General features: G+C 44.7%; 2 protein-coding genes and 1 long non-coding RNA gene across 21 annotated transcripts; 2 read left to right on the top strand and 1 right to left on the bottom strand.

Annotated features, from left to right (window-relative positions):
* Positions 1-487: 487 nt before the first annotated feature.
* LOC123187036 (uncharacterized) lies at positions 488-4,135 on the top strand (the record flags this gene model as incomplete). The annotated part of the gene is given in 9 exon segments (XM_044598791.1): positions 488-587; positions 1,148-1,263; positions 1,361-1,533; positions 2,481-2,574; positions 2,848-2,958; positions 3,071-3,160; positions 3,374-3,459; positions 3,593-3,657; positions 3,751-4,135. Coding segments are annotated over 9 exon segments (945 nt in total), but the record flags the coding sequence as incomplete, so codon positions are not given.
* A 3,065-nt stretch (positions 4,136-7,200) lies between these two features.
* LOC123187035 (protein usf) lies at positions 7,201-11,532 on the bottom strand. Its single transcript, XM_044598790.1, has 5 exons — positions 11,309-11,532; positions 10,928-11,070; positions 10,686-10,815; positions 7,766-7,957; positions 7,201-7,561 (listed from the first exon to the last, which is right to left on the bottom strand). The coding sequence occupies exons 1-5, from the start codon at positions 11,366-11,368 to the stop codon at positions 7,388-7,390; spliced, it is 699 nt and encodes a 232-aa protein (XP_044454725.1). The 5' UTR covers positions 11,369-11,532; the 3' UTR covers positions 7,201-7,387.
* Positions 11,533-11,628: 96 nt separating this feature from the next.
* Positions 11,629-19,345, top strand: LOC123187033 (uncharacterized). 19 transcript variants are annotated; one of them, XR_006493780.1, is made up of 11 exons: positions 11,631-12,184; positions 12,651-12,847; positions 13,008-13,155; positions 13,259-13,296; positions 13,702-13,813; positions 13,921-13,991; positions 14,463-16,114; positions 16,541-16,557; positions 16,643-16,689; positions 17,054-17,281; positions 18,782-19,345. It is a non-coding gene; the product is annotated as an uncharacterized lncRNA (long non-coding RNA). The 19 variants fall into 19 exon arrangements; XR_006493781.1 differs by having other exon boundaries at positions 11,642-12,184; positions 14,463-14,598; positions 15,995-16,114; positions 16,541-16,689; XR_006493782.1 differs by lacking the exon at positions 16,643-16,689 and having other exon boundaries at positions 11,645-12,184; positions 14,463-14,598; positions 15,995-16,114; positions 16,541-16,595.
* Positions 19,346-23,745: the final 4,400 nt, after the last annotated feature.

The following is a 23,745-nucleotide window of genomic DNA, read 5'->3' as shown; positions in this document are numbered from 1 at the left end:
TGTGTTTGTATACTTGCACCTATCAATGCAACCAGTCCATGGCATGTGTGTAAAACATGGTAGAGTGTAGATTCACTCATTTTACTCCGTATATAGTTCATATCGAAATTTCTAAAAAGACTTATATTTCTAAAAAGGTGACCTCGTCCTTCTGTAAGTGTATATTATCATCATCATTTTTTTTTGGAGAAAATTGTACATGTATAGGCAGTCAGTTCAACTTTTTTTTACGCAGTCAGTTCAATTGACATGGTCGAATTTTTTTTGAGACCTGGTCGAATGGGTTTCAATTGTCTGTCTGTACGTCATACCGGGCCCTGGTTCAAAGTCGGCCCGGCCCAACCCAAAGTCGCCACCATTATCCTCGTCAACCCCGATCCAATGTCCATCCCCATCCCAGCTCTCGACGACGGCCGACGACAATATGGACGTCGCCGTCGCCGCCGCCCTGGTTCCCACCCGGACCCCAACCCTCCGTCTCCCCTCATCCCGCCCCTCCTCCGTGAGGCCCCTCACCCCGACCGCCGGCCGTCCAGCTCGGATCCTCTCGCTCGCCCGCCGCGCGCCTGTCGCCGCCGCCGCCCTCGGTAACTCTCTGGCCGACCCTTGTCTTTTGCCCCTTTCTGTTCCTTGCGCTGCCCGCCTTCCATTAACTCGCTCGCTCGTGCCATTGGATAGCAATCCGCTTCCAACTCCGCTCCAGTTACACTGTTGAGCTGCTGTGTCCAGTTCTGAAATCCATTCCCTGTCAGTTCCAAATTACAAGTGTTATAACTATCACTATGCCCATTTTTATCCCATTGAAATCAACTAGTTTATACTAGTTGGGTTCCGAGGTCGCGCATTCTGCTTGTCTCATCATATAACGATGGACGGAAGCGCCGATTGACATTAGCTAGTAGCTACTTCACCTGACATCTATGTGGCAATTTATGGCCTTCAGTCATGGTGGAATGAACGATTTATCAAAGGGTAACGGATTTCAGTACCTGGTAAATTAAGTTATCTAGTTACTATGTGCTGAAAGTTATATATATGACCGATGGAGGCTCTAGGTTGGTCCTCTTTATCTCCAAATGTCGAATTCTTTCCACAGCGATGCGTGCAACTAAGTGACCTTTAACATTTCCTTCTTTGTTGCTGCTAGGGGTATCCCAAGATACAGGGTTCGCGATGCCCGGTGCCGACATTGTTACCCAGAACGACTTACTCATCATCGGCCCAGGTGTGCTTGGGCGACTGGTAGCCGAGAAGTGGCTAAAGGTATGGATACCCGTGGCTAAAGAACCACTTTCTGACATCAACCTGTTAAACATAATCATGTCTCGGCTAATTAAGTACTCAACCTCGTCTTCTATAGGAACACCCAGGATGCAAAGTTTATGGCCAGACCGCAAGCACAGACCATCACAGCGAGCTAACCAATATTGGCATCATTCCCTCCTTGAAGGGATCCACTATCTCTCAAAAGGCTCCATATGTTATTTTCTGCGCTCCTCCATCCCGTTCTGATGATTACCCCGGCGATTTGAGGTAAGCGAGTGTGATTGTAATGATGGCTCCATGCAGTAGAATTGGTACCAATCTCCAGTTTGTGGTCACTGCTTGATGTCTGTGCTGTTTGGACTGAGATCTCACATCCGTGTGGAAGCTGAATTTTTTGAAGTATGGAAGTTTAATTGCTGATATGAACCTTAGGGCACATGAACCATAGTGAACGTTGGTTAAGATGAACACATTGACATTGATGTTTTATGTATGTATCATAGTGAAAGTATGGTCCGCGATTGTGGCACGAAAATTGAATCAAGCTGGTAGACAATCTGAGACGATGACTGGTCAGATATTATGGAGATGGTCGCTGTAGAAGTGCAATTTAATCTGTAGTAATGGATGTGTCAGATTTAATATTGGCAATGTCAGTATTAGCAGAGGGAAATGTGTGGTGTAACATGGTTGATCCAGGACTTTCTGGTCTTTTGGTATTTGTAAATAAATTAGGTGATCTTATCTTGATTCTAATACAGCTACGTGTGTACAACTGTACATACTGCTATGGGACTTCATATTGTCATTTTTTTAGTTAAGTACTGCATTTTAGAGTGCACTGTGCTTGGAACAACTAACTCCACCAGGGCTAAGATTTTATGATTTACCAAAAACTGTTCGATGGACTATTGGACAGTTTTTCTGTAAGGATCTGTTATTACTAGTATTATATGCAGATGGGTGCCACCAACCTTTTTTCTGATGTCAACACACCCCTGTGCATCATCAATTTGGTTAGTAGGATTTTTTTCCATTGTTAATGAATTACACTAGCTTTATAGGAAAAATGCAAAGTTCTGCATCTCAATGAACTGGTAGAAAGTAACTAGACTAGTTTCGCTGTGATACTGTGCGGTGTGCATCTATCTTATGCTAAACAAATTGCATATCATGGGCATGTGATGTATCCTCATTTCAGAAAATGCATGCAGAGTGGCTGCCTCAAATTGGAACGGAGAAGGTTCTTTCCTGTTTACGTCGAGTACTGCTCTTTATGACTGTAGTGACAACAGATTGTGCAATGAGGTATTACTGCTAGACTGCATATTCTGCATAGATCATAGGTGTCTACCAATTGTTGCTCTTTTGGGTGATAAAAGCTCCGCTAAATGAAAAGAGAAATTTACACGTCTAATATAGTATGCAACTTCAGATTTGTTATAGTTTGGGCGTACAAGCACTTCTTATTTTATTTTTGCAGTTGAAGCATTTCTTACCTAGAAACACACAAGTAGCTCCTAATATTTTCTGAATTTTATTTTAATTGTTTTTACCATGCCTTTTCTCTTCGTTGTGCAGGATTGTCCATCTATTCCAGTGGGCAGGGGTCCTCGTACTGATGTTCTTCTTAGAGCAGAAAATGTTGTCCTGGAGGCAGGAGGCTGTGTTCTCAGGCTAGCAGGACTTTATATATCCTCCACCTATACATATTGGCTGTTTAAAATTGCAAGCATGAACACAGAGCTTTTATACAATATAAGATGAATATAACTCATACCGTATTTCCTTGACTTAGACACACAAAATAGATAGGGGTGCTCATTATTTCTGGTTGAGGAAGGGAACACTGGACTCGCGACCAGATCATATTATCAATCAGATCCATTATGAGGTTAAATGAGCATAGAAATTTACCCCAGATTCATCCTTCTATATAAAAAAAATTCAGTCTTATCATAGCAAACGATCCTACTTTATTGTTTTATTAAGCGAAGTGCGTCAGATCAAACAAACAGAAACAACTTTATTGATTTATTAAGCAAAATATGTCACATCAATCAGCATCATGTGAGTTGTAATGTAATGTTATCTTATATATTCTCAGGATGCGGCATCCCTTGCAATTGCCATAATGAAAAAGAGACCTCGGGCTCGTATATTTTTGGGCTGTGACAATAAGCCTCTTTCCAGGTTAGTGCTAAGCTGCTTCTTTACATCAACTGGTATTCATCTAGCTCGTTTCTGTCGGTGTGCCATGGCTCTACTGATAGCTGAACGGGCAACTCGTTATTTCAATTAAAATGCATAAATTTGAACTTTGCAGGCAAGAAATAATGGACGCTGTTAACAAAAGTGGGAAGTTCGACACGGAATTCCAAGGTTTCACTGGTTAGTTTCCTTCCTGCTCCAGCGTGTGAAGTGTTTCGGTGCGCATACATCACTCTTCTTGTGGTAATAATCTTGAATCCACCTTCTCTTCAGGTACCGGCGGTCCGTTGGGGAAGAGGATGGAGAATTCCAAAACCCGGGCCGATATCGGGTGGGAGCCCCAATACCCAAGCTTCACAGAGTTCCTCGGCGTCGACAGTTAGTACCCGGTCGCATATGTTGAGCAAATTTTCTTTGTTACCCTGAGTGAGTAGCAGCATCAAGGGGATTGTAGGGATGTGTTGTCATACCACTGGTTTTGTTTGCCCCAGCACAGCAGTAGTAGATGCTTTGCAGACACTGCACAATAGTGTTGCAACGGTGTATATTTGTTCTGCTATTTGTTCTGGTCACCTTCTGTTCGGTTTTCTCACCACGTACGTAGTTCTGAACATAGCCCGAATGAATTTCACCGAAAATATACTGTCTGTTTCGGTTTGATGCTTGTTTCATTCACATTTCTGGGGTACGTTTGTTCTGAAAGTTTTTACCGATTTTGGTTTCCTGGTACAGCATGGCCTGAAATTTGGTTTGCGGTGCATTTTATAAGTCTTCATTAAAATCATTTGGTTGATACCAGTTGCTTTCGGTCAAACTGGTGGTGCCACTCTGAAGTTTTGTCCGAAACCACGTCTGAAGTGGAATTACAATGCTTTTCCAGACAGTGACATCCCACCAACAACACAGTAAAAAAACCTGGAAAAAAGAAATTATTTATACATGAGCACTTGCAAAATTGCAACAGGAATGTGGTGGCAACCTTCCTTTTTTCTTTTCCAACGCCAGCAAGTTGCAGCATGGAGTGTAGTGAAACACTGAAACTCTGCTTTTTATTCTACATCTAGCACCTGACATGTGGGCCCCGGTGTCCATACGCCTGCCGACTGCCGTCCTCGGACCGGCCCAGCCGCCCGCCCAGCTAGATAGCCGTGTTGGACCCGTGCGCCTGGGTGTCAGTGCTGCTGCTAGTAAACAACAAGTGCTCTGCCTCCGCCCCTCTTCTCCCCTTTCTCCACAGTCCAAGCAACAGAAGAGGCACACACATCTCAATAAGATTCAGAGAATCACCTCACCACTATCCCCCGGTGCCAGTCGCCGCCATGGGGTCGGGATCTTGCTGCTGCATCGGCTGCGGCTGCGGCAGCGACGACGACGGCGGCGGCGGCGATGGCGGCGTGGGGCTGGACCCCAAGGGGTTCCTGCTGGCCATGCTGATCGCCCTGGTGCTCGTCATGCTCTGCCACATGCCCAAGCCCCGCCGCAACAACTACGTCGTCTACCGCTGCTAGCCATAGCCAGCCAGCCAGATGAGCCATCTCCGGCCGTTCGTTCGTGGAGTGGTCGCGCGCCGGGCGGCCGGGCGATGGCCGAGGCTTGACCGTCGACCGGCGGCGAGTACTGTGGAAGATCGATGATGCCCAAGTAAAAAAGGTCTCCTTCCCTCTCACTCTCTCTCACCCTGCTCTGCTCTGGTTCTGGTTCTTCCATCATTGCTCAATCCTTTGTAATAAATAGAAACGTAATTAGCTGAGATTTACTTACGATAAGCAAGCAAGCGAGCACGGCTGGTCGATGATACGTATAAATGCAGAAAGATTCTACACTCATGCTTGTTCCCCTGCCTTTTTCTTGTAGTAGTTTGCACTTCTTGTGCACAAGAAAGAACCTTGTTCTGAGTTCTTCGTGGTTGCACGTTCTTTCTGCTTCTTCAGAAACCTTGGTGTAGTTTGATTCAGTGTACAACTTTTTGTTATTTTGATCTGATGATACACCCAACCTAGGAATGGACGAATGAATCAACCAAGCAAGAAAAAGAAGAAGAAGATGTTAATTAAAATGAGCCAAAGCGCACTTACCCCCCTATTTTATGCTCTAAATAAACTCTGGCTCATGCTGATCAGGTCGATAGTGCGCCTGACCAAAGAAATGGATGTTGACGTTTTTGTTGTACGCTAAATTAAATGGCTTGGAAATTGCCTCAAAATTTGTTTTGTTCGGCAGACAAATTCTTTCGTAGTCACTCGATGGAACCAAACTACACACACATTCCTCGCCGCTTTCACACGCCTGCCTGAAGAAAAAAAAGAGAGAGAACGGAGGCTGTGAAACGGCGACGCCGACGTGTGTTACTCTGTCCACACACCCCACGGACACACCACACCATATGGCCATCGTCAATAATTTTCCTTTAAAAATGCAACTTACTTATCGATTCAGCCGCCATTTCTGACATGTTACGTAATTGTTGCATATGCACCATCCTTTTTGTAAAGATTTTTTCTAAGCGGCACGATGCGTACGTCAGATCGACCGACGGAAAACTGCATATGCACCTCGCTGTCGTGTCGAGGGAACGTCACCTTTCGCTGAAAGAACATTTCATCTCGATAATAAGACTGCAGCAGGCAGCAATCAGCGCGCGGAGACAGACATTTCACATTTGCTGGCCGGACGGACGGCATGTAGCTTTCCGATGCGAGCTTGCCCTCCTCATCACGATCGAGCTATATATATTTCCCTTGTCTTCTCTGTTGATGCATACACACCAATCAATCACGTACGTCGTCACAACTCACAAATCGCTGTTCCGCGGACGAATGCATCTCCGGATGCCGCGTGCGTGCACACGAGCTAAAGCAAGCTGGGTGCCACGCAGGGGACGCCGATGATTCATGGCGCCTCGCCGTGCACGTTCAGCTGTCGGATATAGGCAGGCCCTTTGGCTCTGGTTGCCGACCTGCCGACGTGCGCGACAACGCGGAGAGATCGAGCGAGCGCGTGCTCGGCAGTGCAGCTGTGCAGGTAGTAGCACAGCGGAGGAAACCGGCCGCCGCTTTCGCGCCTCCGGGAACCGGGAAAGATCTCGTCGTCGACCGCCGGCCCACGAAGGGGAGCCTCGGGATTCGGTTCGCCGGGGCCGGTCCGGTGAAAACAAAAAGAATTTTGGACGCTCTGAACTGAGCTGAGCCGAGTGTTCTCTGCACCTGGGATCCAGTAGATATAGAAAAACTGAAGAGAGAAAAATAAACCGCCTACATGGTATGCACAAATCCGCAGTAAAATTGGAGAGAAAAAAAACTGAACAGCATAAATTTAGAATTTTCGCTAAATCGGGTAACATCCGTCACTAACGGGAACCTTGGGGATAAAAAAAAAGGAATTCCCTCTAAAAAATAGTGTACAGAGATTTGTTCCAACTTTAAAAACATAGTGCACACAAAAGTTGTATGGTTTAAACTTTCACCAGGTTCATAGGAGGAAAATCAGCATCATCAATACCTTTTCTGGAATTATTTGTGTTACGTAATTTTTGGTATATATTTTCAAGTATTCACGATCCAAAATGCTTTGTAAAGAAGAGTGAAAGCCGGATCCGAAAACACGACAAAAAAATAATATACTTTTGGAAAAGAGCAAGCATTCACGATAAAAATGCCTTTCCAAGAAAAAGTGAAAACCAAGAAACTCTCGACAATTCGATGTAAATGGAGAAATGCACACCAAATTAGCTCACCATTCACAAAACATAACCATGACGAGTTCATATCGCTAACACAAGCAAACTTGTCTGGATTGGACAATGACTGCATGTTGTACGCACGTACCGAACATCTTATTCTCATTAATCATCGTGACTCTGAGTCCATATACACCTCAGGTTCATACAGTGTGGTGATGGCTCCGATACAGATCACAGGAAACGACCCATCCATGTAGCAAAGCAGGACCATGCCAGGTCAATGGCTCCCTGATTCTTGAGAGCCTCAGGTGATGTGTTCATGAAGGCATGAGAGCATCCAGGGTATATGTGCACTTCATGTGCTACCCCACAAGACTTGAGCTTCTCCTCCAACGACTTGGCCGCCTAAAACATCACGGTAACAATGTTTTCTATTTGTATTTCTATTAAGAATACTATTAATTTTGTTATCCAACACTAATAAGTATATGCACATAACGTTTGAGTTAGCAAACTATTTTCCAGTTTCTAACTCCCTATGGAAAGCAAATAATCCTCAATATTGTCTTATTTAACAAGACCGAGTCTGGGGTACGTAAAAGGTCTTACGGTCACATCAGCAAACCCGACATAGGTGTCGAGCTCTCCAAAATGAGCCTGGATTGGAGCTAGAGCCCTGGAAGGATCAGCAAGCTCCGAGGATGGTGTCCCGTAGAAAGCAACAACAGCATCAACCTCCGGTACCAAAACTCCACTCGCAATTGCCAAAGCACCTCCCATGCAATAACCAGTAACACCAACCTAAACAAAATACATATTTAGGGAAAAAATGTATGTCAATCATTACTTAGGTGTTGTTTAATTTGCAACATAACATAAACATGGTATGTGTTGCGATTGCATTACCTCCATGAACCTAAATTGATCCTTTAATGCTTTTCTCATGAAAAATTTCACTTGTACACATGCAGTGGAGAAAAGTCAAATTATTTCTAGAAGACACGATCTTAGACATCACTGAGGGGCATAGCTTACTTATTTAGTTAACTGTCAAAAGTACACAACAAGATTTGTGCAACAAACAAATAAAATGGCTACTTACATACTACTTCGTCCGATCCATAATAAGTGTCAGAATTTTAAGCTTTATTTTAAAACGAGGCAAAAGATTTATCATTTTCATTGATCTCCACTACTATTAAACAATCCAACAGAAACTTTCTTAAGTGTACCCCGTAATTACACCCAGAACACCGAAGGACCCATTCACCACCGTACGATTAGTCCCACAAATCTGAATCTAACGACCATCATTCATCTAATAGTTTTACGGTGTGCACTTAGTAATTTTGAATGACTGACCGTACTCCACCACCCGCCCCCAATCCAACGATTCCTGAAATCACGTCAACGATTTCCGCCCCCCAATCCAAGGAGTTCCTGAAATCACGTCAACGATTTTCTTCTGTGAGCAGGCCTCCACACCACACCTTCACCGATCCCAGAGGCGAAGGACCTGCGGCTGGAGGCGGAATCCGCGCTGGAGCGGGGCGGCGTGTGCGTGCGACTGGCCGACATCGCCGCAATCGTCACGCGGAGGGCCGGGTCACCGTCGGGCGCAATCGGGACGAGACCGAGCGGCCGCTCAAGCAGACCGCCACCTACGCGCTGCTTTCGGTGCCGCTGGATTTCGGCGGCATGGGCGACACGTTAGATGTCGTTGCCACGGCCACATGTGGCCAGTTGCTCGCCATGCGGGTGATATGGGGTGTCAGCCGCAGCCTCGGGGCGGCGAGCGGGGTGTTTGACCAGGTGAAGAGAGGCTCGCCGGGTAGATGCTGGATGCGAGGTAAGGGAGTTGGCTCAGCATGGGCGCGAGTGGCCGGCGGCCAGAGGGGCGCGCCGTGGCCTGAGCGAGAGGCCAGTGAGTCCCCTTCTCTGCTCGTGCCCTCTCTCCTCCTCCTTCTAGCAAAGGGCCCGTGCCGGCCGGCCGTTGCGGAGGACGAGTACGGGCCATGCGGACCGGAGCTTGAGGAGGGCAAGCGCGGACGACGCTGAACGGGGCTTGAGGAGGCAATGCGACTGTTGCTTGAGGAGAACGCGGGTGCAGACAAAGGAGAGCGTGCGTGGCCGGAGGTTGACGACGGCGGCGTCTGTGTTGTGTCTGCGTGTTTTGTACTGAATAGTGGGTTGTGCCCTGAACTTTTGATGCGAGCTGTTGTGCACTGATCCTTTGTTAGATATTCTGCTGCAGAAGATTTCGTGGTGGCACTACATCACTACAAACTTGATGTGACATCTTCTCTCCTTAATTTCTCCTAAAAGTTTGACATTATTTGACCCATCAATCATAATCTCATGTTTTAGGGGAAAACCTAATCTCACCTCTAATACTAATATTTGACACAGATTCCTTAGAATGGTCATGTTAGCGACGTAACTCCTCTTTTTTTTTGTCAGGATCCTTCAGAAGTTGAAGCCGAGCATAAAAGTTTGGAATATTTTTCCTAAAAGCAACCAAGAGATACCCAGGTCCCAGGGCCTGTGCAGGTTGTGTCGCTCGGCAGAAAAAAGAAGACGACAGCTTTGGCCTTTTTGATCCTCTTGAGTGCTTTGTTTCCATGGAAAACTGGATGAATCAAAGACAACAACATAGCCTAATTATTTTTCCATTTTTAATGGATATTTTATAAACAAACAGAACATCTATATGTAAATTTAGAAAATATAGTTTTATTAAAACATTCATATTTCTGTTCTTTGGGAAAATCGAACGCACGATGTTCCTATTTCTTTATTTCACGATGAGTCATATGCTTGCAACAATAACAATACATTTTTTTATTATCACTGTCCAGCTTTTTCAGTTGTTGGAAATTTTTAATATATACTTTTTGCATCAGAAGTTTGCATAGGTTAGTTACTCCTCTCCGCAAAGGAAATATCCTCCCGTGTTAAAAAAAATATCCTCCCTTCAATACAACAAATAAATTCAATATTCTTCCGCTAAATGAAAAATGTTAGTTCATTATTAGTACATTATTATCAGCTATTGGATGTGTAATATTTATAAGTAGTGCGTCACTATTTTTTTATTTTAATGTTTATCTATTAACTAGGATGAACATGTATTATCCCTTTAAAAAATCCGTGCGTTGCACGTGCATGCTAACTAGTTAAGAAGAAGAGAGTATTAGATTTTGCTGAATGGAGGGAGTATTAGATTCTGCTGAATGGCGGTATTACCACAAATCTACCAAAAGGCAAATGAGTTGCGTGTCACCCAGAATAATACAATTGAAATAATAATAATAATAATAATGGCAAATGAGTTGCGTGTCACCCAGAATAATACAATTGAAATAATAATAATAATAATAATTTTTCCTTTCGAGAAGAAGCAGGTTGAACCCCTGGTCCTCTGCATCAAAATGATGTGCACAACCATTTTACTATATTAAAATTCGAATAACTAAAATTGACAGAGAAAATCTTGAAACATAAACAAGGGTTAAAAAAAAGAACCTACCTTGGGTGATCCATTCTTCTTCAGCCATTGAACTGAAGCCTGAATATCCCTGATTGCGCCCTTCCAGTCAAGCCCTTCCATCAGATGCCGAGCCTCGGCAGCATCCAAAGCGACCTTCCCACGGTACAAACTGAGAAAGCACCGGCACTTTGTGAAGCATCAGTTGTATAGCACTCCGTCTTGTTAGCAAATGGTGCACCGAAAGGAGCAGAATGAAGATAGTAAATGATAAATCGCCGTACTCTGGAATAAGTGCTGTGTATCCATCGCCGAGCTGGGAGATGTGGATGGCATGGTTCTTGACCTGGTTGTTGAGCCCCCACCACTCTTGCAACACTACAACTCCAGGGGCATTTTGTTTGCCGACGACATAGGCATCGAAGGCCTGCAGATGTACAGCGTCGCACCAGTTTAGCAGTAAGATGTACTCCCTCCCTCCGTCACAAAATAAGTGTCGCCGATTTAGTAGTATAAGTTAGCACAGATACGGAGCAAAAGCACCAAGAATCCAAGATAATGTCACTGCTGGGTGCACAAGCGTATAGATCAGAGCAACGAAATCAATCCTATCCATAAAAAGTTTCAGTTTTCATGAACGATGGATGGTCTGAGGAGTTGCTCACCGTGTCCTCGCGCTGGATCCTGACCTTCTGGAACTGGCCGGCGGCGTCGGCGCCGGCCATGGCGGCTTGGGGCTTGGAACGGGGCGGGGAGGCGCTCCGGAGCAGTAGCTGAGCTAGGTGTGGCCGGCGTCGGCGTCGGCGTCTCCCTTTTCTAGCTAGCTAGGTGAGTCTGCCGCGACTGTGACTCGGCACCAATTGGATCCTGGACCACGACATAGCGGGCTTGTTGGTCGGTCATCAGGTAGACCTGCCACCATGCATGCGCATTTAACTCAATAACAGTCGCGTAAGGAGCGATCGCTGGCGATGTCCACGTAGGATTAGCTAGCAGACAAACAGTTTTGCTTCATCGAGAAGAAAGAGAGAAAGAGATTGGCCAGTGGCCCAGCCCCCAATCCCCATCCCCCGATTTCTCTCCCTCTCCCTTTCCCTCGTCTCTCGCCGCCGCCACCACCGGTGCCCTCCCCCCGCCGCCGCCACCACTGCCGCCTAGGCGTGGCGCTGCTCTTCCCCACCCGGAGACCTGTGGCCTTTGCCGTGGCTCGCCGCGCGGCTCAGCAGCGTCGTGCGCCGTGCTCAGGAGTGCTGCAACACCGTGTACGGCATCCTCGACGGCGTCGTCCAGGAGCACTTGGAGAGGATGCACGGCGGCGGAGGCCATGACGAGGACCTGGGATCGTGGTGATTTCGAGCAGGGCGGCGGGTGTCTAAGAAATGAGAGGCGGGTGGTCAGGCCCGGGGAGTTGCAGGCTTACCTCGCAGAGCCGGAAATATGTCGTGAGGGAGATCCAGCCAGCGCCGGACAAACCAAGGGATTTCCCCTGGATTCGGCGGGGTCCAAGTGTGATCTGAAACTACCAGCGGCTGGGCTACGAGGTATGTAGATGTATTATTTTTGTGACTGGATCTAGTGATTTAGAGGGAGAACACAGGATTGATCTGTTAAGTTTGTTTTAGTATGCACTGGCCTGTGTTTTGGTTGGTGTAGTATAGTTTTCTTATTCTCATGGATTCTGAATCGTGATGAAATATGTGGTGATTAATTCTAGGTGATGTAGTTTCGGTCGGACATCCTCTTCGTTTTGCATACTGCAGTGTTAGTGTTTGTATAGAACGCTGGATTGAGCATGAACTGTTGTTTTGGATTCAGACTAGCAATTATATAGAATGCTGGATTCGGCAATGTTTGCCAGCCGCAGTGCATTCAGAATCATGATGAAATATGTGATGATTAGTTTGGGGTGATGTAGATTTGGTTGAATATCCTCTTCATCGTGCATACTGTAGTGCTAGTGATTAAATAGAATGATGGATTGGGCATGAACTGCGGTTTTGGATTCAGGCTAGTGATTATATAGCTGGGTGCGGGGAAAAGGATGGAATCGACGTGCTGAAGTAGGCCCTGGCTCGGGGAGGCGACCTCCATCGCCGCCACGTGAGGAGCAGGGGTGGAGGTTGCTCTCGGGGACGAGAGGAGCACAACAGGGGATTGTTCAGAGGGTAGGCCAAGGGACAGCCGAATCGAGTCAAGGTCGTCAGGTACTCTTGAGCTCGATCTTGTGCGGCACACGAGCCATGTTGGGATGCTTGTTGATTTGCATTTCATGCTTTCTCGTTTCCCGTCCAAATGTACTGTTACTTTTGGATATTGATAGAGCAAGCACGTTCATGGCTTTGTGTGATTTTCCTCGCTGATTAGGGTGTGAATCCCGCGTTCATCCTATAAAACACGGAGCGGCAGGGGCTCTACCCGCACCCAGACGTCGACCTCAAGAAGCTGCGCCGGCTCATCCTCGAGGTCGAACGACCCCAGGCCCGACCTCAATGAGTGCCCAATCTGCTTCCCGGTCAGTCCCCTTTCAGTGAGTTTCTCCTTGTTCTTCCAATGAATCCAACAATAGGTAGATGCAAAATTCTGACTGCCACTTCTCCCCTGCGTCTTGATTGCAGTTCTATCCGAGCCACAGTTGACAAGTGCTGCGCCAACTGTAAATCTCATTCTTAGTGAAGAATACATGCTTGTTCTAATTGCACATGCATCTTCAGAATTACACCGGTTCTTTTTCATTTTTTCAGAAGTAGGGATTGGCTTAATAATTTACTCTCTTTTGAGAAAATCGATAGAGTTGCAGAACATTTTCTTTTAGTATCATGTACTATTCTGCATGTTCCATTAAAAATGTAAGGGTTACCTCCTGCATTGCAAGTAATCTTATTTGTTCTTTGTTATTTGTTTCTAGGAAACATGAATTGAGTGATGATACTATAGATTTCATTGGCCATGTGCTTGCTCTTTACAGGAATGATAGCTACTAAGCGAGCTACCACTTGATGCCTTAACTGAGGATTTTAGCTTTATCTTTCCCTCATCCTTGAACTTGTTGATTTTGTAGGGTTCTTGTGGATCGTGTTGGTCGTTCTGGGGCATTAGAGTGGGCCAACTACCTGACGACGGGCAATATCGAGGTGTTGTTGGTGTAGTGATTGCTCGGCCGTGATCATGAGGTGAGGCTCCTTTTCTTTCTTTTTAATTCATTTTTGTGATTGTTTCATTGTTCACAAGATAGGTTAGATTTTTGTGGCATATCATTATGTTTTGTCTGTTTGTGTAGACCTTTTCCTATTTTATTATTGATAGTGTGACGAGAAGTCAGAGCGACAAATCTGAAGCGACTCCTCCCTGGTAAGTTCCATGTACTGGGATTTTACTTCTTGATTTTTCTCTCTAAATGGTAGACTGATACTTGTTCTGATATTGTATTCTAGAACAATCCTATGTTTTGTTCTTGGTACTATAGAAGTGCATCTCCCTTTTATTCTGATAGCAAGATGCTCTTAATTTTCAACCCAAATAAATGATAACTGGAACCCATGCATATTGTAAGTATGTGGTGTTGTTTTTCACTTTCTATAAACAGCAGTAAAAATGAAATCTGATCCAGAAGTATGTGGTGTACAATTCATGGAACAACCTTACTGGGTTAATACCATGAAATTGTTACATGAAGAGTTCTTTATTTGTGCTTTATAAAGTCAGATTAATCTTTATTTTTTAGTTGTATGCTTTGTAGATCAGTATAGTGACGCATGGTGCCCCGGCATTTTAGTTTATTATCTGGTCTTTTACACCCATTAACAGTGAACTCATTTGAAGGTTGGAGGGTCCATGCTGGAATCATTTGAGATCGTCGCATGAGTTTCTTCTGAAACTTTAAGGTCTGGGATGGTGGATGTATTGAGCTTGAGGAGAAGATCAGCCACTCCATCCACGATGACGCACTCAACCCTAGGTATCTGCAAAACATCTTAGTTTCTATGTATTCCTGGGTCAGCTAGCTATTAGTTTTAAGTCACAACCTACAAATTTCAGAAATTCGTTGGATAAATATTTGAATATGATTTTTTTTCTAAGAAAAGAGGCATACAATTTGGAAAATAGAACCTTCAGCATGGGTCTGGAGGTAGCAGCAACCCAATCAAGCTATACAAGCACCTGAGATCACTCTGTGTGCCATGTCGCCGGTTGCATTTTCTTTGTGTTATTTCATTCCATCATAAGAAAGGTTAGTTTGAAATATGTGGCCATTGGGAGTTCAGAAATGTGGCAGATTTTTTCTTTAGATTATGCGCTTTGCATGGTCATCTATCTGTTGTGATGTCTGCATTCTATAAAATCATATTTTGATGATGTGATTACTTCAGATACTTGGTGCTGGTGACTAATCGCATTTCGTATCTATTGGTGTCTGATCATCTGATTTTCTAAGTCTTCCCGTTGCTTACCCAAAAAGTCATACGAAGAGTAGTCAGATTTAGTGTGGCAGTTCTTATGCAACATTTCTGTAAATATGCTGGCAGCTCGAATGCACTGATACGGATACGGGTATCAGTATCGGGCCAATACGGATACGTAAATTCGTCATTTTCAAAAAGTGCCAATACGGATACGTTGCAGGTACTTAAAGCAATCTGGAGGAGATGAGGATGACAGATCTTCAGAGATCAGAGAAGAAAGGAGAGGAGATGAGCTTGGCTGGGCAGGAGAAATGGAGAAGAGAAGTGTCCATACTTGGCTGTTGCGTGAGAGGGGACGTTGGTGAGTAGGAGGAGGAGCTCGTCGCCGGCTAGCCTCCACCGCTGCTGGCCCTGGGACCTGGGTGAGCAGCCGCTGGCGACACAGCCGCCACCTGGTGTGAGCATGGGAGGGAGGAAAAACGTTGTGAGGGAAAGGATGGGGGCATCGGGGTACTAGAGTTGCTGGTTGCTTCTTAACTAGGCTGAGCGGGCTCTTACTTGGGCTGGAAAAGTATCCAAAACGTACTGGCGAAGTATCCTTAGAGTATTGTAATTGTTTTAAATCATTTATTCTCGGATACTCCAATGATACGTATCGGGGGCGTATCGGTATCGGATATGGTATCCGATACATATTCGCTGGTCGGTTGAAGTATCCGTGCATTTGAGACTGGCAGAGTTCCTTCCATGGCTCCCAGCTTCTGTTTCATCTGACGAGCATCAAGATATATATTTTTTACCGTGGAGTATCGATCGAGATGTCCATAACTGCTTATGTAAAATAGTTCCTGAAGAGAAACTTCTTAAGCAGGTCTCACAATTGTGCTTCTTTACAGTTTCTAGCACTAACTTGCTTAGTGTCCTGTTAACTTGCTTGGATCTAATATACAGGCGCAAAGTTGTGTTCTCCCACGAGGTGTCTCAGGGCTTTGCCAGCTGCTACTGCTATGGATATCATCTGCTGCACGATTGCTAGCTTTCCTATGTTTGAGTTGTTTCTGCCATCTACTGGTTCGGAATAATTTTTTTATGTAACACTTGCTTGGATACGGTTCATACTTTCTAACTTAGCAAAGCTAATATGTTTTTGCATTATGGCAACTTCTCTTTCATAAAGGAAGGCCAACTTATTCATGTTTGATATGCATTCATACATAAAAGGCACCGGACCCATGAGCTTTACTGCCATTGATAAATGACGCCATGTAGCGAGATGTTCACACAAGCAGACCAAACACAAGCTTGCAAAAAAGAACAGAGAAGGGGTGCACACAACCTGGCACCGCCCATTGCACCTCTCAGGCTTACTTGGCACTTTATCTTGCACTGTTCTATATTAGACAGTTCAGATTATTTTTTCAGGCAGTGTACATATGTGTATTATACTGTACTTACTGCTTATCATCGTCTATATGACCATGACATACTTTTGTGCAGGATCGGATAGATGGGAGGTGGGACACGATTTTGCAAGTACAGACAGAAAAATGCAGTATGTTTCATTATCTTATCATTGTACCTTTTCTTTTTTCTGTTCAGGTGGATCTGAATATATTCCAGACAGAGGAATTATTTAGAGACTAAAGGTAATATGTCTGATAAAGCATAACTGCACCTTTTCTGCTATCTTCTGTAGTATATTTTGTTACAAAGATTAAAAACATAATATTGGTAGAAATGATTTCCATTTGTTCGCCATGAACCTTGCAGTTGGCTTGCTTCTGCACTAGGGGAATGCTTGCATTAGATCATCAAAGTTAATTACTATTATATCACTATCTACATGTTAAATGTGTCTATAGTGATTGAACAACTCTCATTAATAGATGTAGCCATCGAACAGAAGGCGTTTTTTTTTAACTCAGTTATAATGATGGCTTTTATAGTGGCAGCGCTCGACGAGATCCTCCCCAACCTGACCCCTCATTCTTCCTTGTCTATATGATGCAGGTGCTCCTCGCCTCTTCGCCCCCGCCCCCCTCGAAAGGTCACAAGCTGCCATCTTTAATATATTTTGTCAGTAGGTTGAGATCACCTCTGTATGAGTGTATGATCTGAGACTTAACTATGTACTGTTGATTTATGGCATGATGATTGCTGATTGATTTCGATTGCATGGGAATTCTGGGGAGAGCAAGGGAAAAGCTATGGGGAACTTGTGTATTACTGGCGCCAGCAGTAAGGATTTCTTTCGAGCTTCACTTTGCTTCTCCTTAATAATTGGACATGCCTGCTATGCATAATGAATTTTGATATTTTGACGATATTATATCATGCAAGCATTGTTGTTTCTAGTGGCTGTAAGGATTTCCTTTGGGCATATTTTCTTCTAGCTTAATTAGTCTGGATCGTTGATTTTAGAAACAAGATTCAGACTGTTCCTTGTATTAGCACAAATCAGGTAAGAATTGAATTATTGTACTTAAAACAACCTGAATGTCTTATGCCATGCAAAAGCAGATGCTACATTTCCTTTCACCTCCTGTTTGGCCAAAGCAACTACCTATTGTGGTCTTTTGATGTTGTACTGGTTGTGTAAGAGTTGTTGTTGCGGTGTTGCCAGAGCCGGTGACTTAACCGGAGTTGTTGCCGGCGGCAACTTTAGCGGTGGCGGGAGGTGACGGTTGGGGAAGGAATCTTTCTCCTGCCAAAAAAAGTATTGGGAGGGAGCAAAACCTCCCAAGCTGTTTTTTTGGGAGTTCCCAAAATTTCTTGGTAGTTAGAAGGGGTACTGGGGATGAGTTAGATGGGTCTAACTCCCAATCGTGGCAATTTTTGGGGAGGTAAGGATTTTTTTGGTATGGGTTAGAGTTCCTTTTAGAAGCTGGGAAACTAGATATATATCGAAACACATTGGTATTTGTATACATGTTCTTAAAATTTGATAAATACTGAACTTACTACAATATAGCCAGTGTTACTTATACCACTGTGCTCGACTGATAATGCAATTCTGTGTTTGTGGAACATCAGTAATCTGAAATTGTTAAACTATTTCTGAACACAATAAAGTGATCATTGCGTCTTGCACTGCTGAACTAACATGAAGCTATTATGATCGGCTGCTGGTAGATTAATGCAATATCAAAGGTGAACCAAGTTCAGTTAAAACTTGAAGGCACCAGAATTTTTAATCTTCACTGATTTATGGTGTTAAATATTGAAGGTCGGCCATGGAATCTGAATGGTTATTTGCTTACGACGATAATAAAATCATGACTTAGTAGTGTTTTCCAAAAACTGGTTGGTGGCCTGGTGCAGATCCCATATAAAAACATTTATAGCACACATTACTGTTGATCTATAAAGCAGCTTGGTGGTGTGAGTGTTGTTTGTGTAGGTTGTATGCTTCTGCCTTGTACCTCTACATTGTTGTTATGAAACAAGTTCTGCTTGCAGCCGAGGTCCGTTTTTCTTGGGTAAACCTGAGGGCCACCATGGGTCAGAGATGTGACCTTATTTCATCATCAATTACTAACAAACCTTGCTTGTTTTTAGTTAGATTTCCACTTACCAGTCGGTCCTGACCGAATCATACACTAGCATAATATTTCATTCTGGTAGTAATTACTTGTAGCTTGTGTGTTGAAATTGTTATTCATTCATGTCTGGTTTATACATTTTATGCATACACTAATATTTCCTCTGGTGTAAGCAAGTAACCGTTTGGATGTATAGGTTGATGGAATGGGGTTTGCTACCGCTTGATGTGGCTACAGAGGTCTTTGCGAAGAAACAGGGTCTGAAACTGAGGTCACCGGTCAAAACGCCTTCCACGCAGAGAAGGGCAAGTTCTCTAACCAAGAAGATACTGCTGTTAGGCGATAAGAAAACCAACTCAGGTACAAAGGGAAAAACCACAGCGCAAAAGAAGAGAGCATCTAGCGACATAGATGACGACGAGGACGACGACTTTGTCAAAACCAACTCAGCCACAAAGGGAAAAACCACGACACAAAAGAGAAAGAAGGCATCTAGCAACACAGACGACGACGACGACGACGGTGACTTTGTCATGCCTAAGAAGCCCAAGAAGCAATAGATTTCTTAGCTAAGTATCTGATCCTTAAACAAGGCATGTGTCCTTTGTGTTACCATTGACATTGTGCTAGGTCAGTATAACCTTAGGAACCGATGAGACTTTTATTTCTTCTTCTTCTGTGTACTGACGCTGTGATGGGTATGAACTTCTGGAACAAAACTATTTAGGTGTGAAGCGATGCAATGATTCCATGTCTTCCAGTACTTGCGTAGATTCATGTTATCCACCGCGAACTTTAGGAAACTATTGACATGTCTTGCAGTACTTGCATAGTGATACATGTTACTCTTTTCGCTTTGAATTCTACTGAGGCTGACAAACCAGAGCATCATTTTCTACCCAAAGATTACTTCTTTTCCTGATTATTATTGGAATTGAAAGCTAAATGTTTCTTCTCCATTTTCCCATCAAACGACAGATGAATGCTTTCGCACGTAGTAATATAGCATCTCCCCCAACCAATGCATCCGCACGCCATGACCAAGATCTTCAAATGTCCACATAGACTGTGTAACCATGACAGAGGTCTCTTTTCTGTTATAAAAAGTGACTTCCTCCTTCTTTTCCTTAGATAATTTTTTGATTGAGGAGAGTATATTCCTTCGTGTGTTGTTCAGTATAAACCACAGAGTTGGTTGTACCCTGAGTTCTATCTGAGCCTCAACTGGTGTCTCATTGTCAGTCAAGAATGCATGCTTGTTCTAATTGCACATGCATCTTCAACATTACCCTGGGTTTTTTCATTGTTTTCAGAAATGGGAATTGGTTTAATAATTTACTCTCTTTTGAGAAAACCGTAGTTGCAGAACATATTATTTCAGTATCATGTACTGTTTTGCATTTGCCATAAAAAAATGAAAGGATTACCTCCTATATTGCAAGTAATCTTATTTGTTCATGAATTTAATGATGATAGTACAGATTTAATTGGCCATGTTCTTGCTCTTACGATTGATATATTGTTAAAAGCATGAAAGTATGCCCTGCCTGAAGATTTTAGCTTCCTTTTTCTTGAGAAGGTAGAAGGTTTCTGGCTTGTTAACATCAATATAATTTCTACGATCTGCTACCCTTGTATATTTTATCTTTGGTTAGACCAGAAGCTATTGACATTGGTCAGGAGATCTCTCTTAAGTTTCAGATGTGGATTAAATGCTTCTTTCTAGATGTTTAGTCCATCAAGTAGTTTGAACTCATTTGGCTCCCAATCCGCTTTTAGCTCTAATGATTTGGATTGCCACTTTCAAGGGTTTTGGCCTGCTTTATGCTCATTGGTTAACAAGATTCTCAGTTGTACATGCATGTGTGGCAGAAAAAAAAACAGCCGAAGGGGCGCCTCCCACCTGGCACCGCCGAACTTCCTCTTAAGCGGCGCCACCCGGTGCCGCCCCAACCGCTAGTAAACTCAAAGCGTAGCGCTGAAGGGAAGGAAGGCGGTGTGGACGTGACAACAGCGGTTCCGTGAGAATGGGAATCGCCAACGCGGTGAATGGCATGCAGTTGTTTCCGTGAGAATGGGAATCTTTGCCGAGTTAACTGTGTGTGATGATCGCGAATCCATTGCGTCCGCCCAAATGACGCATGGATCCGCCGTGAGGTGTGTCGCCGCTGCCTCATCGAAGACGGTGCGGTCCGTAGTGGGGCTTTGGGTGGATAAATATAGCGCTTGGACAATAGGATCGAATGTTGATCAACCTTTGAACTTTTTGTTGTTCATAATGTAGATCAACACGGAGAATAAGGGCAAGGAGGTGGTGTCGGCCATGGAGAAGGGCAAGGAGGGTGGTGCCGCCCTTGGAGGAGGTGCCACCCACGGTCGAGGAAGTAGTGATGGAGGAGCCCCCCGGCTACAAGCGCCGGAACTACGGGCCCTACAATGAGGAGGCAAGGCCAACTCACTTCTGCATGATGATCCTTGCCTCCAAGCTGTACTCACTACAAGAAAGTTGTTAATATATGACGGTCGTTGTCCTCACAGATCAACCAAAAACTGTCATGCGTATCCATCTATGAGGGACTTGAAATCCGTCATGTATATCGTGTCATAATTTAACATCGTACCTTCCATGACGGTTCTTGGCCGTCATGGATCTGTCCCAGGCCCGCCCAGCCCAAACTAGGCTGTGACGGAACAAACTGTCACCGATTTACATGACCAGAAAGCAACGTGGACCTGACATGGCATATGTGTGGATCTAACATGGAGGCCGACGTGGCCCATGTAGTAACCAACCCAATTAGTGTTTTGGCCCAATAGTTTTAGTCCAGTTCAACCCATTTGCTATTTATTTTGGTCCTGCCCATTAGCCTACCAATTTTTTTAGTCCAACCCATTAGCCTATTTTCTAGTCCAGCTTGTTTTCTCGAAATCATTAGTTAAGGAGTACTCGTTGCAAAGATCACTCCCATCTTCCCAGGTTGCATTAAGTGGCGCGCTGCATGTGCGCCACTTGTCGCAACCTGGGAGTTTTCCCTTTTTTCGTAGATTCGTTTATTCAAAACGTTTATCTCTTAAACCGTGCATCCAAATCTTGAACCGTTTTCACCGTTGGATTCCTGGCGTCGAGATCTTCAAAACTAGATCCCATTTTGATAGGTTTTAATAAACTTTTTTTTCATGAAAGAAATCGGACAAAAAAACTGAACCGGGAGCACGGTTTTTTTTTCTTTTCCGAGAGAGGCACGCCCGTGCCTTTCACTAAATCACAACCGTGCCTCTTGCGGAAGCAAAACCGTGTCTCTCGCGGAAGGAAAAAAAAGAGAAAACACGGTTTTTTCCATGCCGAGGAGGCACGGCCGTGCCTCTGGCGAAAGCACAACCATGCCTCTCGTGGAAGCAAAACCGTGCCTCTCGTGAAAGAAAAAAACAGAAAACGCGTTTTTTTTCTGTTTCCGAGAGGCACGGCCGTGCCTCTCGTGAAAGCACAACCGTGACTCTCGCGGAAGCAAAACCGTTCCTCTCTCGAAAGGAAAAAAACGGAAAACACGTTTTTTTCGTTTCCGAGAGGCACGGCCGTGCCTCTCGCAAAAGCACAACCGTGTCTCTCTCGAAAGAAAAACCGTGTCTCTCGCGGAAGAAAAAAAACAGAAAACGCGTTTTTTTTTCGTTTCCGAGAGTCACGGCCGTGACTATCGCGAAAGTAAAACCGTGCCTCTCACGAAAAAAACACGTTTATTCGCGCAAATTTCTTTTTTTTCGATTTTTTTTCAAAAGTTAAGGAAGACCGGTTGAAAACCGTCGAAAAAACCCAGTAAAAAATAGTTTAAAAAGCCGAAAACGCATGCAGAAAAAAATTTCGAAGGGAGCGCTCAGAGCGCGGCACGTGGCGGGCGGCTGAGAGCACGCCAAGTGACGCTGATCGTTGTGAGCCTCCTAAAGGAGCGCTCGTTAACTAGTTGCTCTCTTGTTTTCTTAATGCAGCACAATTTACAACGAGACAACTAAATTATATTCACTCAAAAAATAACATTTGTTCACATCATAATATAGAGTACCGACAATCTAGTCAGATTTCAAAAAACAAAGCTTAATAGCAAAAAACAATGTATAATCTTCATGAAAATTCTGAAGTGGTACAAGGGGCAGCTGGCTGTTCAGGAGTAACGTCTCCCACAGAAATCCCAAGTAAGCAGCGCAAATGGTGCTGAAGTCGGTAGGGGTCCTTGTTGCTAGAACCAAAGATGTATCAAAGTTATGGTGTCTGGCACGAGCTAAGTATTTGAGTAACGATGTGCCGCGACAGTAATGTAATGAATTGTAATTCGGCCAATGGACGAAAACCTCTAAACCTTCTTCTTAATCGACGAAAGTGACAAATCTTTTGCCCACATTTTTAAAAGAAAAGTCACCTCAGAAGCAGAATTTCTAGCTGGGTCATAATTTGTCACTCCTCGGAAGACACTACCGGCGAGTGGCAGCTCCAAAGAGCATCTCCCTAATTTAGGGCACTAGGCCTTTTTAGGATATTTGAGGGCAAAAAACCCTCTCCAACAGTAGCTCAATCATAAAAAAATTGCAAAAGAAAATTTGGTAGCTCTAAAATGAAGCACCAAGTGCTACAAATATACAACACTTGGGCGGCTGTTGTAAAGCCAAGCGACTCGCCCGCGACGCCCAACCACCAGCCGTTTTGTTTCCTCCCGTGACCGGAGCCCTGCCTTCCTTCCGCTTGCCACCGGAGCCGCCCACCGGACCACCATGTACTGCCCCTTCACCGCCGCCACCAACCCTACCTTCCTCTCCGCCGCCGCTGTGGGTGCCGGCCGACGGGTTTCAACTCTACATGTGCCTGCCATCGATTCAGCCTCAAAATCAAGTTCGACAACGGCAGAGCTCACCGGCAAATCCTCCCCCTTCGAGCGTGAGCGTGCGTGCAGATGCGGCCGTCGACTACGGCGGCGAGCGTGTGCTCCTCGACGGTGCTAGCTTTCTGACCGCCCGTACGCCACGCGGTCAAATCTGGCTGCGGTGCATGGCGGCAAGGTGTTCGAGAAGGGGCAAGCATGTTCGTAGGTGCACGGCAACACAGCTCGTCGGTGCCGAAGGCCTGACAGACACTCTTGCACGCGACGACGCCGCCCGTTCGCCATGCGCAACAGC

Source organism: Triticum aestivum, chromosome 2A (genome assembly GCF_018294505.1).
Source record: "Triticum aestivum cultivar Chinese Spring chromosome 2A, IWGSC CS RefSeq v2.1, whole genome shotgun sequence".
NCBI lineage: Eukaryota > Viridiplantae > Streptophyta > Magnoliopsida > Poales > Poaceae > Triticum > Triticum aestivum.
Note: the sequence above shows the minus strand (reverse complement) of the source record. Positions and strands in the feature narration are given on the sequence as shown.